At 39.7% G+C, this 15,037-nt stretch overlaps 1 protein-coding gene across 1 annotated transcript in view; it reads left to right on the plus strand.

The window, feature by feature from the left end:
* The first annotated feature begins 217 nt into the window (after positions 1-217).
* LOC124596236 (beta-galactoside alpha-2,6-sialyltransferase 2) overlaps positions 218-15,037 on the plus strand; it is a 77,790-nt gene continuing 62,970 nt past the window's right edge. The window contains exon 1 of the mRNA XM_047135300.1: positions 218-1,273. Coding sequence (XP_046991256.1) covers positions 460-1,273 — 814 coding nt within the window. The 5' untranslated portion in view covers positions 218-459. The remainder of the gene's footprint in view (positions 1,274-15,037) is intronic.

Consider the following 15,037-nt stretch of genomic DNA (forward strand, 5'->3'; position numbering starts at 1 on the left):
TTTGGAAAGATACGGGAATCAAGATTTATAATTCTAAGAAATTCATTTTTATAGTCTTGTTTGTCGGATTTTACTGGAATGCGTTATGATATACAAGCCACGATCTTACAAGCTCCTCGTATACAAGACTTCCGAGTTTGATGGTTTTTTGTTATGTTAGTGGAATGTCTTTGAGGCCAAAGATCGTAACATTCATGTGCTGTCAAAAATTGAATTTGTCTGCTAATGGGATGTAGTGTTTTGTTAATATCGTTGTTGGCATTATAATCACATGTAATAGGCATTGTTGTTTTGTCTTCCTCAGTATTTAGGCTGTGTCATTTTTATAACAAATTTATTTGCTTTAGGTTCTTTTTAATTAAAGCTGTGCGGCAAGTTTACGCCACAGTACCGCACTGCTGTTGATTATAAAATGTGTATATAATTTTAAGAAAGACTAGTACTCGTCAAATTCGCAGTATGAGAGCGATTGCTGTATCTGTGTGGATATTTATAAATTTGGTTTTTATAGGAATGTGTGGCTATATTTATTTATTGTGGTCACAATACTGGCAATATGTGGAAAGACAGCATAATCAGTTAGCTGGTATTATTAACAATAATCACAACATTTATAGCAGTAATGGTCAGATCTATTTTTATTATCACGGTTCGTCAGAAACTATTTCAATGGGAGTCAGCTCTAACAGAGAGAATCAAACTGTCAAAAATTATGTAACAAATAAGAGTTCTCCAAGACATCACTTAAGAAGCAGATCAAATAAAACGTCGACTACAGTCATTAAAAAATACAGTCAACCACGGTTTCCTAAACTCCGAGGTATGGACACAGACGTAGAGAGCCAAGGACCGAGGTGCAGCGGTGACTCTTCAGAATGCCTTGCTTCGTCAGACTTACCGTTGGTAAATGACAAACTCTCAACAAGGGTTGCCACATATAAAAGTCAACTCGTAGTTCAACTGCGTCGAGTTTTGTTGGAAGAGAGTAGCGTTTTTAAAGCTCGTGGAGATGGTAATAACCCTTACAATGTTCAATATGCTGGCCCAAGAGGGTCATACCAAGGCAAAAGTGTTCACGAATTAGTTTGTGAGCTGCAGAACAAAGTAAAAATCCGAACTCTTTCAGAGAATGATGAACCCTTTTCAACACTTGGTCTTAGTAAGCAGTTTCCAGATGAACCTCTTTTAGGAAAACCAGGCAAGCATTTCAACACATGTGCAATTGTTACTAATGCTGGCTCTTTAGATGGATCAGGACTTGGTAACTTTATAGGTGAGACTATCAGGCAAATTATATTCCTCTGCATGGATCTGGTAAATGTTGTATTAGATTGTAGATTTAGTTTCATGCATCTTCAATCAATTCCCCTGGCAGACAGTACTTCATTAAAGTTCGACTAGTGCTTTGTAGATTTGGCACATTAAATATGCTTTGTATCATATATGTTTTTTTTTGTGTCAAGGAACAGCGTAAGCACAATGTGAATGAAGTGCGTAGTTCTGTAGGATATGATGTAGAAGAGTGTACTCTTGAAATACCACGTGATTTGATTACATTGTAGATTGAATTTATAATGTGACATGGTTAATGTGTATAGCCCTTTTCCTGTCCAATATGAAACTTGACAGTCAAGGCAGTGTTTTAGCATTGTTAGAAATCATATTGACTTCTGTCATTGTGTTGCTGGAAATGTGTGTATTCTATGGCAGTATGGTACTCATATTAGTAAGAGTGCTAGATCCTCGATATTTTGGGACTAACAATTTAGTTGTGTGGTGAAAATTCCAGATATTAATGTGAGTTTGTACACTATTATTAGTGTATAGTTTTTGTGTAGTTATCCCAATATATATCTGAATAAGCCTCTATCTGTCCTAGTAAAAAGTGAGACATTAGGTCTAACAGGATAATGCCCTGTAAATCATTGTGGTTTCAAAGAAACTTCCATATTGACAACTGCTTCACTTCCTGGTTCCCTGTGGGATACTACAAATGATGGATTTATGTTTCATTGTTTACATTTGTTGTATCTTATCCATGAATATTTTCTTTCATTTAAAATCAGATCCATTGCTGTCTGTAAAGGAGTCATTACAATGGAAATAACTCAATCCTGGATCAGTTTATTCTTCTTCAGGAACTGAGAACTATTAGTTATTTGGTTATTGGTTTTCTGAATCATTCTTGTATAAAATGTGATCATGGTAATGTGTAGTAATTAATTGTGTTGAAGGGCAAACCATTTTATGTCGTCAGGGACAACATGGAATGCAGGAGAATGTATTACAATATTACTACAATTTCACTTTTCCGTATCTCTCTCTCTCTCTCTCTCTCTCTCTCTCTCTCTCTCTCTCTCTCTCTCTCTCTCTCTCTCTCTCTCTCTCTCTCTCCCCCCCCCCAATGAAAACGATCAATTTTTGACAATGTAATGTAACTGAATAGATAAAAAATCTACTCACCAAGTGACAGCCGAACACGTACATAAGAAAGGTCTTTCCTTCTCAACCTGTCAACACCTCCAACACGTGGTTCTGAATGACTTTTCCAAAATCTACCCTGTTTTCTAGACCTCTCAAGTTCTTTTCCTTCACCCTTCTTCCTTCCCCAATAAACCTGCCAGAAGAAGAAACCACAGGCTCTGAAACATTGCATAATGATAACCTTTTTTTATGTGCATGTTCTATTGCTGCTTGGTGAGTAGATTTTTTATCTATTCAGTTACATTATCTCTCTCTGTTTCTGTATCAGTCTGTCTGGCACTCCATAAAAAAAGTAATGCAGGGTTTGCTCATGTCATTAGTAATATCGAAATTGAGAAAATAGTGTGTTGGCATATACTTCGGTTACTTTCATTCGCAAATACCTTATGGGGTAATCCAAATTTTGGAAATAAACATTTTCATTGTGTATGAGTGTACAAAATGTAAATGTACTGACTGAAGCCTTATTGAAGAGACAGTGTGATTAAAGTTTCACAATAAATATTTCTTACAAATAATTGAATCTTAAAAGGAGTAAAATTGTCCACAGCAACAACTTGAACGGAAAAGGGATATGGCATTTGGCTTTGGCTCAAAATGTGTATGAAGTTATAACCAAACTGTCCAATCTCGTACCCTGTTCTGTAACATGATGATTAATTGCAAAGTTACCTGTAAAACTGATAGCATGTTAGCTGATTCTTCCGTTGGTTCTTAGTAGAACAACATTATAATAAATGAAAAGCACTATATTGCTTGTGTTCTGTGGGTTTAATTTATTGCATTAATTGGTTTTTCAGTGTACAAGGCCTTCATCAGACTTTAAAGACTTTTAAGCCAAAAAACTAGTTAATGCAGTTAATTAGTCCTGTAGAACATAAGCAATATAGTGCTTTTCATTTATCATTCAAACTGAAAGCATTTCTTTAGATGGTATTTTAATTTTGTTTGGATTAATTTTTAGTTGTAAATTTGTAGAATGGTGTGCAAAATAACCACATACATATTACTATTGACATCTTTCTTCATTTTCATCTACAAACACAATAGTGATTAAGGGTCATATTTTCTAAAGCTGCTTCTGGGTGATTTTATTGTAGACATAGAGAAATTAATTCTGCAACCCCTTTTCTTTTGTTTACTTTCAGTTTTGATGGTCAGTAATAGGTTTTCTTTTTGTTTGTTGCTATTGTCTGGGGAGTGGCAGTAGTTACTACATAATTATTTTAATACAAATTATTTCTCATAACAATCACTATGAGAAGAACAAACTTATGAGTCTATAAATCCAACTAGTTAAACCCTAATTACAGATTCTAATGTTGTTTTGTGAGCAAAGTAAATCCTTATGGTGTATATAATTTCTTCGTACACATAACTTACCTATACTCATCTGCTGCCGAACTATTGAGATGTCCCTATATTTGTACCAGGGGGTGGTCGCACCTTCCAGCTGTCTGCTTCTTTTGTGAGTGGGGAGCATAGTAGTGGTGATCAGAAATTGCACTTGAATCTCTGTCTGGACAGTCTTGAGTCATCTTGCATACTGGCCACTATCAGATGTGCTCTGGGCGTGTAATTGCTGACAAAGTATTCTACACTGAATTCAGGTGATAATTCTTGTCCCTGTTTAAAAGATTCTCTTGTGTCATTGTTTGTATCATTTTTAATACTTCTCCAGTAACCATTTGTTGGTCACAGTAACTTTGTGTTTCCAAAGTCAAATGAGTGTTCTTAATTAGGGCTGTGCTCTATCCCAGATATATAGACCTGATGTGTGCCTTGCAGCATTTTGAGACACAGAGCTGTGTTTAGCTGATGTTGGCATCAACATTCATTGTAAAGAAGTCTATAGAAATAAAGAGTCCAAAATAATCTTTCCAATAGGCATGAAAGCCCATGTTAGTAGCTATAACAGAGAGTGAGACAAGCAGAGTCTGCATCATGAGATGGGTGAAGAATGCCCTTGCAAAGATTCAAGATTTGAGTGCACACTCTGTCCTGACCCCCTCCCCCCCTCCCCCATTTCTCCCCCTCCCCCTTGTCCCCAGTCCCCTTCTCACATGCCAGCCACAGAATACCCCCCCAGGCAGGAGATGCAGCTGCCTCACTAGTATAAATATAGGGACATCGGGAACACTTCACCAGGTAGTGGCGGTGGTGATAAGAAGTCTGACTGGAAACCCAAGAGCTTTAGCCCTACACATGTTGCAGTACCTATTGTAACTCAATGCTTTGTTAACTAGTCAAGAGTATATCATTACAAATGGTGTAGTATAGTGTGTTTAAGTTGTTTTTTATTTTATTTTTTAAATTGTGGACAATCATGGAAATCTGATCTGTTCAAAGAAAAGGCAAATGTTGGAGTATGTTTCATCACATGAATTCTTACCTACACAAGAGACGACTTAGAAAATTCCCATTCGAATTGTCCTTGATTAGTGTCCTTCAGTGTGTGACCCTACAAAATTTTCATCATGGGTAAATTAGTGAATCAGAGACCTTTTCAGAAGGTTGCAATGGCAGATAAAATAAAAAGCAATTTTGCATTGGAAAATTCACCACACTTGATAACTTCAGTGACTGAGAGATTATGTACTTTTTGGCATATGCTACATAGTGTTTTGCAGAAGCACACGAACTACATTCTCCTTTTTACCTTCTCCATTCTCCGTTTTCTTTTTCTGTGTGATGTCCAAGAAATATATGGAACATTGTCACTCTGTAATTATCGTGGGACAATTGTAAATGTATTCTGTAGATCTGTGAACTCTCACTGGATGTGCAACATGTTAAGATTATGGGTCTAACTCTTCAGTTTTAGATTGAATTTTAATTACATACTAGACAAATTTTCAAGATATTACTGTGGTATCAAATCTAATTGTGTTGAGCAGCCTAGCTTCAGTTTCTCTTGTAGTGTAGTACTGTGTCAAGTAATATCATGTGCACACAAATATATAAATATCGTTCGACGTAGATGTCAATTGGCTATCTTTGTGAGTTACCAGATGCACTGATGTCAATAGTAAATTATTCCTTCAGAGACTTTTACGGTTTTTATGTGTGTTCTTACCTTACCAACAAGAAATAGCTTTTAGTTCAGATACATTTTATCTATATGAAGTCTGTGTATCGTCTAGGCATGAACTTTCTATTTCTATGCAGAGAATTCAACTCCTTTGGCAAACTCGATAAAGAGACAGTTCACATATGGCGTAAGTCGTTTCATGCACCTAGAGGCTAGGCCTATAGGACGAATCCAGCAGTATGATCACAGTAGTGACTCCAACATGATCTAGCATGCAAGAGGTGCAACTATGCTGGATCTGGTATGATGGATTTCTTGGGGGTGATAATTTGGTCAGTTTAAAGACTTTCAATGTATTTGCCCCCATTCTGGCAAAACAACCTGGCACTATGGTTCACACAAATGGAAGCCAGATTCCTCTGTGTGGGTATTATGCCAGGCTCCACTTAATTTGCATTGGTTGTTAGTCAGCGGGAGAACAGTTACGCTGCTGGAATGGAAGATGTGATCACCACACCCCTTGGAGGTGACGAGTACGAAAAGCTTAACTCAGAATTGATATGATTGGTTTCCACCTCACAAGAGGAATGCCTCCAGCAAGTGTCAAAACAAGAGGGTATTGGCGGCCAAAAGTCTCCACAATAGTTACAGCATTTGTGCAGCAAGTTGGACACTTAGACTGAGCCTGATAACGTGCTGCGCACGTTGTGGAGCAGCTGCTTGCCATAATAGCATAGCAGTTGGAGATTCCTTTGGTGCATCAGTCACTATATGTTACAGTGTGTTGACTGTCAAATAATCCAGTACCATTGACGATGTTCTCTTCCCTGACTGGTGCACCAGCTGTGATGTTTCATGGCCTAACATAAACCATGCTCACATGAGCAGATAATGGACAATCTAACAGCTATGGTCGAGGCCCTCACCAAGTGAATCAATGAATTGCTGTCCTGATGTGACAGAAGCGACAGCAGAAACCAGTACTGCAGGAGGTCTAGAAGTCATTCCTCCACTACCTCGTTGAATAACAAGACAAGAACTACACTCTGTTCACTGGTATCACTGAAGATTTTGGGACCAGGCACACAAGTGCGTATTGCCATGCACGTACCAAAGTGCCTGTGATGATCGGACATAAGCACTACCTCTGATTGCCACATGTCTTTCCAGCATTAGTGACTGGAAATTGGGCTACAAATGTTGAATGGATACTACATCAGACTTTTGTATCTTGACCCAGAGACTGATATGTTATCATAGAGCAGCAACCTTATTCCGTCTGTCCGCCATGAACAACTCTTCAGTACTAATCAGTGTATGGAATTAGACGTGGGGCTGCTCTGTCTGTTCATGAGGGATTTTATGATCATGGATGTCTCTGAGCCCATCTTCGGTACTGATTTGTTGGCGTAATACCATGTGCTACTGGACATGGAAAATGTGCAATTGGTGGTCAGTGTAACTGGCCTGGTGACTTCTGGCTTCTGTCACTGCACTGTGGTGCACTCAGCCGAAGTTGTGCAGGCAGATGTTGGGGAATACATGTGCCTTCTACAGTGGTTCCTGACCTTGACATGACCCCCCAGGAGCACTGGAAGAGGGATGTCATGATACTGTAAATCATAGTAAGATCACAGACAGCCTTGTAGTTTCCCGTTGGCCACAAAGTCTGTCTACAGATTGGTTAGTGATCGCAAAGGTAGAATTTAATGCCATGTAGAGAGAGGGGATTATAGTCCCATTCAGTAGTCCACGGTCCTCTCCCTGGTGCCAAAGAAAGATGGTGCATGGAATCCATGCCGGGATTACTTGGCCCTCAATGGCCAGTTGGTGCTAGAATGATATTCTGTTCCTCTGCTGCATGATTACTATTATACATTATGTGGCATGACAATTTTTATTGTATAAGATTGTGTTAAGGTGTATACACAGATATCCATAGTGGAAGAAGACATTCGAGAAACTGCAATCATCACCCCATTTGGTTTTTTGAGATTCTGTATACAACATTCGGCTCGCAAAATGCCGCACAAACATGGCAGCAGTTTATGGATGCAGTACCACAAGGACTATCCTTCTATTTCATGTACTTAGATGACATTCTCATCTTCTCGTCAGAACAACATGAGCAACACCTGAAAGAGGTCTTGGAATGGCTAAATAAATATGGCATGATACTGAACACATCCAAGTGTTTTTTTGGATAACCACAGATTGATTGTTTAGAGCACCAAATTTCATCCAAGGGCTCACTTCCTTAGCTTGGAAAGCTGTAAGCCATTTTGTAGATCACAAGCTCATATAATGTTTGCGAGTTACGACACTGGCCACAAGCAGCAGCATTACGAGAACCTTTTACCACAGAACTTGTCAGACCAATTCCCTAATTCAGTGGACTGATGCCATGAGTGTGGCCTTTGAAGCGGCGAAAGCACCCCTTGCACGGGCAGTCGACTTCAGTCAAGTAGCAATTGGGGCTACTCTACAAGAGTCCCATCAGGGCACATGCCAACCTTTGGCCTTCTACTCCCATAAGCTGTCATCATCATGGCAGAAGTGGAGCACTTATGATCGGAAATTCCTCGCAATGTATAAGGCAACAAATACTTTCACTTACATCTGGAAGCAGGGAATTTAATGATTTTTACAGAGCATAAGCCATTTATATATGCATTTCAGCAGATCAACAATTGCTCACTTCTTGTGTTTTGAACAGCTCAAGCACTATAGATTTCATATGATTTTCCGAGGCACAGAAATCTGACGAAGAGCTTCAAAACTATCTCAACAACCTGTTGACAGCCATAGATTTGAGGTTAGTCAATGTGTCTGATACAAAAGCCAAAATATACTGTGACCTCTTGAGTGGAAAGCCAAGGTCTTTATTGCTGGTAGTGTTTCACAAGCCCATCAACAACAAGTTGCACAACTTAAGTCATCCTGGTGTTAGGCCAACAGTTTGCCCAGTCTCCTACCATTTTGTGCAACCAAGAATACAAAAAGACTGCCATGAGTGGAACAAGATCGACCGTCACGCACATGCACCAGTTGGGGAATTTTCCGATAACTAAAACGCGATTTTCACATGTCCATGTCAACATCATGGGTCCACTACCTTCTTCCAGTGGATAATGATATACCCTTACTATGACTGATTGTTTTACACCTAGCTGTAAGCAACCGGATTGTGTAACACGTCTGCAGAAATGTTGGCATCTGCTTTCACATCAAGTTGGATTTTTCAGTTTGGTTGCTGCTGTACGTAATGACAGATTATGTCCGCCAATTTCAGTTGGACCTGTTGTCCTAACTAACAGAGTTCTGTGGCACAGTGCGCCATAGGACCACCAGTTACCAACTGGGCAGTAACTGTGCTGGCACCACTCACTCCTACCAATGATATTACTGGACCTCCAGATGGCAAATAAACCCAATTTAGACTTCTCAACAGCAGAACTTGTTTACAGCAAATCCCTGTGCCTACCTGGAGAGTTTGTAGAAGCACAACCATTGCAGTTACCTGATATCAATCATAGCAACTTCGACTGGGGGAATGTGTCACCTGACTTCACCCACACCTAGCTTCAAGGCATGGCATGCCTGTTACATAAGTTCATCAGGACCTGTGCTGTGCACAGATGGTGTCAGACCTTTGCTGCAACCAACCACCGTACACTGCCTGCACACAGTGTGTTGCAATAGGGGAATGCACCTTCAAGGTATTGGTGAACGGCAAGCCTATTACAGTCTCCATAGAAAGAGTAAAATCAGCATATGTTCCACGTGATGACTGACTACCCAATAGCCCACCACCACACCCACCAGCACCATCACCATCACCAGCACTAACATCAACACCATCACCAACTATTTCAGAACTGCCGTTGACAAGTACAATGGGATCTGGACAACAAGTGCACTTTCTGGCATGCTACCTAGATGGTTCTCTACTGATTAGTAGCCAAGGTGTAGTTTGTCTTGCAGTTGTGGTGGCCCGATGTAATGTTAAGCTCTCTCTATACAGCTTAAGCGTTTTCGTGGACTTACTTGTTGAAGAATGCTGGTTCTGCTTTCTTGCAGCGCCGATGTCTTCTGCTAGCACTGGACGCTTCTCCGAAGGTTTCACTGCTAGGAAGGGGAAATTTCACTTTCGTGCTCTCTCTCTTCTTATTTAAAAAATACGCTACTCTTGAAATATCATTCAATGCACCAGAACATATTTATTTCCACTTTGTACAAAAAAGAAAAAAAAAATTAATAATAATAATAATAATAATAATAATAATAAAAGCCAACTAAACTTTATGACGTAATCCCACACATTACCGGGCACCCAAAATCAGTTAATTACACATTTTTGAACACAATTAATACATAAGCTTTTATCGAGGTTGACTATCCACGTCCAGTCCATGTACTCTCAACAGCAGTTCAATGTCTAATAAACAGTCACTTTTTGGGGTGTCTCCATATGTTTTTTAACAGTACAATGCTACATTACTCTTTGCAGTCGGTCACGGAGCTTCCGGGCCGTATTTGCTCATTCTTGGCAGGTCGCGCTGAACACTTGCCAGCACCGACAAATTATCTCCCTTCCAGTTTCACCTGCACAAACAATAAATGGGTGCAGTATCCCATACTCATCCTTACGCCCTGCTTTAAAATAACGCGTGTTCGAAAAGGCTGGAACACAAGTGTCTCCAGACTTCCGTAAAATTCTGGGGCCACTACACAGTGTAGTGCAATGCAGTGTCGTGATGTGCCATGCGCGTGCAAATAAGTATCGTTAGGGCAGAGTTGTCAGTTACCTTTGAGTGTCAGTCAGGAGGGTTGCTAAAATTGGTGGTGCATTATTTCGAGCTGTCAGAGCGTTTTATGATTTTTATGTATGTTCTTATGTTGTTCTTACCTTAGAGACAAAAAATAGTACGTAGTTCAGATACATTTTGTCTGTATGAATACTGTGTATTGTCAAGCCACAAGCTTGCTATTTCTTTGCCGAGAATTCAACTCCATAGGCGAATGCACAAAGAGGCAGTTCGCATATTCAATACTTGGTCATTACACGCACCTACAGGCTAGACAACAAATAAGTTCATGAAGAATCTAGCAGTATGACCACAAGTAAACGGAATTTGGATACTTCGAAGGTGAGATGTTACAAACAGATTGAAAGGCCCATTTCTCATCATGGAGCTCAGATTGTATGTATAAATACAGTTATGACATACACAATCTGCAATATTATTAAGTGATGACAATCTTACATACATTGCATTTATTTGACACTTGAGCAATTTGTGAAACTTTCAGGTAATTACATGTTGAATTTGGCATTTCCTGTTGGTGGTTTTGTTCCACCAACATAATTGTTAGAAACATAATGTGTAAGTGGTCTTAGTATTAAAGCTAATGGACTGAATTTTACATGATATGCGTGGATTCACATACTTTACTACTCTACCTACAATACACCAAGCCAAAAATATAAAAAATAAAAAAAAATCCAAGGAAACACCTTAAATACGTTGAGTAGTTAAGTATGGAGCTAATCTTAATAAATAGGGATGTTATTTTGTTAACATAGGTAAGTACTGTCAACTGCCTAATGGTTGCACTGTGAACATAAATTTAATCTCCCTGTTGCTAGTAATGAAGAGAGAAGTTTATTCAGGAAAAAATTCCAAAAGAGCTAGTGGTGTGCACTTAGGAGGTGCAATTTGTCTTTTCTATTTAAGTGACAACTCAGTAACTTGGAAGTATTGACTGTTTGTACTTAACTGCGATTGCAGCTCCGGAGGTAGTGGTCATGTGTTTGTCAGGTATGTTGTGTGAATGTGCACGTGTTTTCTTTGCTGAAGACGGCTTTGGATGAAAGCTATAATGTGTAACAATCTTTCCATTGTGCCTGTCTGCAAGTCAGTGAGTCCTCTTTACAGTGACTAGCAATCGATCCTTTTCCTAATATTGTTGGTATTCCAACCTGAAGTTTCCATTGTTCGATTGTGCCTGATAGTTACTGTGTTACACTGTAAGATCTGCTGAGACTTTGTGAGTGATATAAAAATGAATGAAATATGTCAGGCTGTGATAAGGTGAATCGTAACAGAGAATAAACACAATAAAAACATAGGACAGTATATTAATGCTGTCTATAGCTGAAATATATTGTCATAATACTGATATCATATGCAAAAAGTTGAAAGTTATGGTGGTTGTATGTAGCTAGGAAAATAAAGGAGCAAGAGACCCAGAACAGGATCATTAGGGACTATGTTGTATCAGACTATGAGAGACCCTAGTCTGAGACAGTCGTTACTTTGAATTTTCACTCAGCTTGCTGTTGGCGAGAAAGGAACTTGGGGAATTACTTGATGGGCTGATTATACTGAGTGGTTATAATGAAAATAATTATTGTCTTGCACTAAAACTTGGTAGATATGCTAATGCAGAACCAATTTACACTGGAAAAAAATTAGTTCAAATTTTAGCCATGAGGTGCAAATCTGGCACTGCACATAGTATGACTGTATGACATCTACAATGGCATTTGACAAGCCATAACACAATGGACAGTATGATTATTTGGAAGAGAGACCGTGCACTGTTATTGAACCTGTTTTATATGAAACCGCAGCAATTACAGTACTGTATCGACTGAGTATTGCCAACTAAAAGGTCTGAGAAGAGGCCCAGTGTCATTAAATGCTTTAAAGAAGATTATAATGAAATTTGAAAACAATGCTGAGCTTGGTGTGGCACCTGGAAGAGGAAGGCATCATATTCCAGTGGAAGTTATTGACAAGGTTGCTGTTACTCTTACTGCCCATGCAGCACATGCCCCGAATAGTGCTAGTGCTCATTCAGTATCACAAGAATTGTCCATCCTTGGTCAACAGTCTGGAAAGTTTTGCAGTCTATATTACACTGGTACCCTTACAAGATCCAGATGATGCAGCAACTGAAACATCATGATGTGCAGCAACTTTCTAAATTTGGTCTTCAGTTTCTGGCAAAGATCAAAGTTGTTGACATCTGACTGAGCTGTATTCTATGGAGTGTTGAGGCACATTTTACATTACAGACCAAAGTGAATACACAGAACTTTCAAATCTGGGCTATTGTTAAACCAGATGTTGTGCACAAAGAGCCATTCTACTTGCCATATGTGACTGTGTGGTGTGGATTCACAAGCACCCTTATTCTTGATCTGTACTTTGAAGAGGATACACCCAGATGACCTGTCAGGTGTAACCATGACATCTCCACATTGGCAAGATCTCTTCTACAACTTGTGATTCGTGCTTTGAAAGAGTGCAACTGTGTGCAAATTACTGTTTCCATTCAAGATGTGGCAACACCTAATGTCACTTGCCCATGAAAGACCTGCTTAATGCAGCCTTTCACAAAAAGTGTTGTCTTCAGAGGTTTTCCAGATGCATGGTGTGCAAGATCACCTGATCTGAATCCATAAGGCTTTTGGATCTGGGGATATCTAAAAGAACGCATTTTCCAGGGACACATTCAGCCAGTACCTGATCTGAACCCAGTATACTGGAATACATTGCTCAGATTCCACCATAACTGCTGCAAGCAACTGTTGATTACGTCATTTTATGGCCGCAGCATGTTGCCAGCATCTCTGGTGCTCATGCTGAACAAATTGTGTAATCAGCGGTTGCTAATAAAACTAACATAATGCCTTTTCACTCCCTTTTCTGCCAACGTCCCATTCCTAATCCATCACAAACAGAAACATTCTATACATCTTGTTACATTCACAGAGCCAGATTTGCACCTGGTGGCAAAAATTTGAACTAATTTTTTTGTGGTATAAATTAGTTCTGCTTCAATGCATTAATAATTACAGCCCACATTGGACCTTTGTGGATAGCTGCACTTTAATTATAACTGTCTGGTGCCTATGTGGCAACCCCCTCTCCCCCCATGCCTTGCCTTCTCCCACCCCTGCCTCTCCTTCTCTCTTTCTCTTTTTAAAATAATTTCTGATCAAGATAAAGGTTTTTGCCAGTTCACAGAAGATGCCTATTGGCTAAAACTATATGTTTAGAAATTTAGGAGCTCCATCAATTACAGAATAGTGTTTGTGCACCACAGCACTGAATCTTATCTCTCTTTACCAAGTTCATATACAATATGATGTTTTAGTAGTTCATATCATTGGGAACCATGCACATACATATTACATTGTTCTATTCCTTTTTCCTTATATATGAGGGTTGGAAATTTATTAGTGGCAACTATTTATTTACAGCTCGTACAAAATAGACATATGTTTCAAAGTTTTACTGACCTTCAAAGTAGTCACCAGCATTGTGTATAGCCTGTTGCCAGCGATGTGGAAGTCATAGGATACTCTAAGCAGTGCCAGTTGTGCTGACAGTTCGAGCGGCGTGTCTATTGCCCAACGAATTTGTAGCAGTTCTGAAGTGAATGCTGTGAAGTGATTCCTTCAGTTTAGAAATCGAGTTGAACACACGGGGGCTTAAGTCGGGGGAGTGCAGTAGGTGGTATAGCACTTAGCAGCCACATCAGTCAAGCAAATCAGCAACAATTTCCACTGTACGTGCTTGAGCATTGTCCTGCAAAATGATGGTCAGGTCCTGCAGAAAGTGTCATCACTTTTGTCTCTAAGCTGGTTGTAGGTTGTGTTCCAAAAATGAACAGCATAGAGCCAGAAGTGATGACACTTTCTGCAGGACCTGACCATCATTTTGCAGGACAATGCTCAAGCACGTACAAACAGTGCAAGCTGTTACTGATTTGCTTGAGTGATGGGGCTGCTAAGTGCTACACCATCTACTGCACTCCCGTGACTTAAGCCCTCATAAGTTCAACTCAATTTCTAAACTGAAGGAAATAGTTGACAGAATTCGCTTCAGAACTGTTACAAATTCATCGGGCAGTATGCCACGGCGCTCGAACTGTCAACACGACATGGCCGGGAGCCCGGTACGAGAGGACTGCGCACACCAAATACTTCTCAGCTAACCTGGGGTAATGACTACTAAGACACCAACGCTGAAATAGTATATATACAAATGTTACAATACAGCATCACCGGTCTATTGCAGTAAATTTCCACAGGGCACTGACTGCGTCACTGCAATTCACTTTGGAGGTGTGGCGGTGGGACTTGTAGTCCCGTACCACCCTCTGACGGTGATAGTACTGCATGGGTCAGGCAGTAAAATTTGGCCTAATGGAGGCGGGTGAGGGTGTGGCGGTGGGGAACACAACTTTTACTGCTAAGAGTAACCTATGACTTCCACATTGCTGGCAACAGGTTATACACAATGGTGACTACTTCGAAGGTCAGTAAAACTTTGAAGCACTTACCTATTTTGTACGAGCTCTAAATAAATAGTTGCCACTATTAAAGTCCCAACCCTCATATTACATTGTTTTATCCCTTTTCCCATAGGTTTCTCCAGAATGTATTCTGATTAGAGAATGTCAAACATAATCATGTTAAAGAATACCAAGGAATTTAGCCAGATT

The sequence above is a fragment of the Schistocerca americana genome, chromosome 2 (genome assembly GCF_021461395.2).
Source record: "Schistocerca americana isolate TAMUIC-IGC-003095 chromosome 2, iqSchAmer2.1, whole genome shotgun sequence".
Lineage (NCBI taxonomy): Eukaryota > Metazoa > Arthropoda > Insecta > Orthoptera > Acrididae > Schistocerca > Schistocerca americana.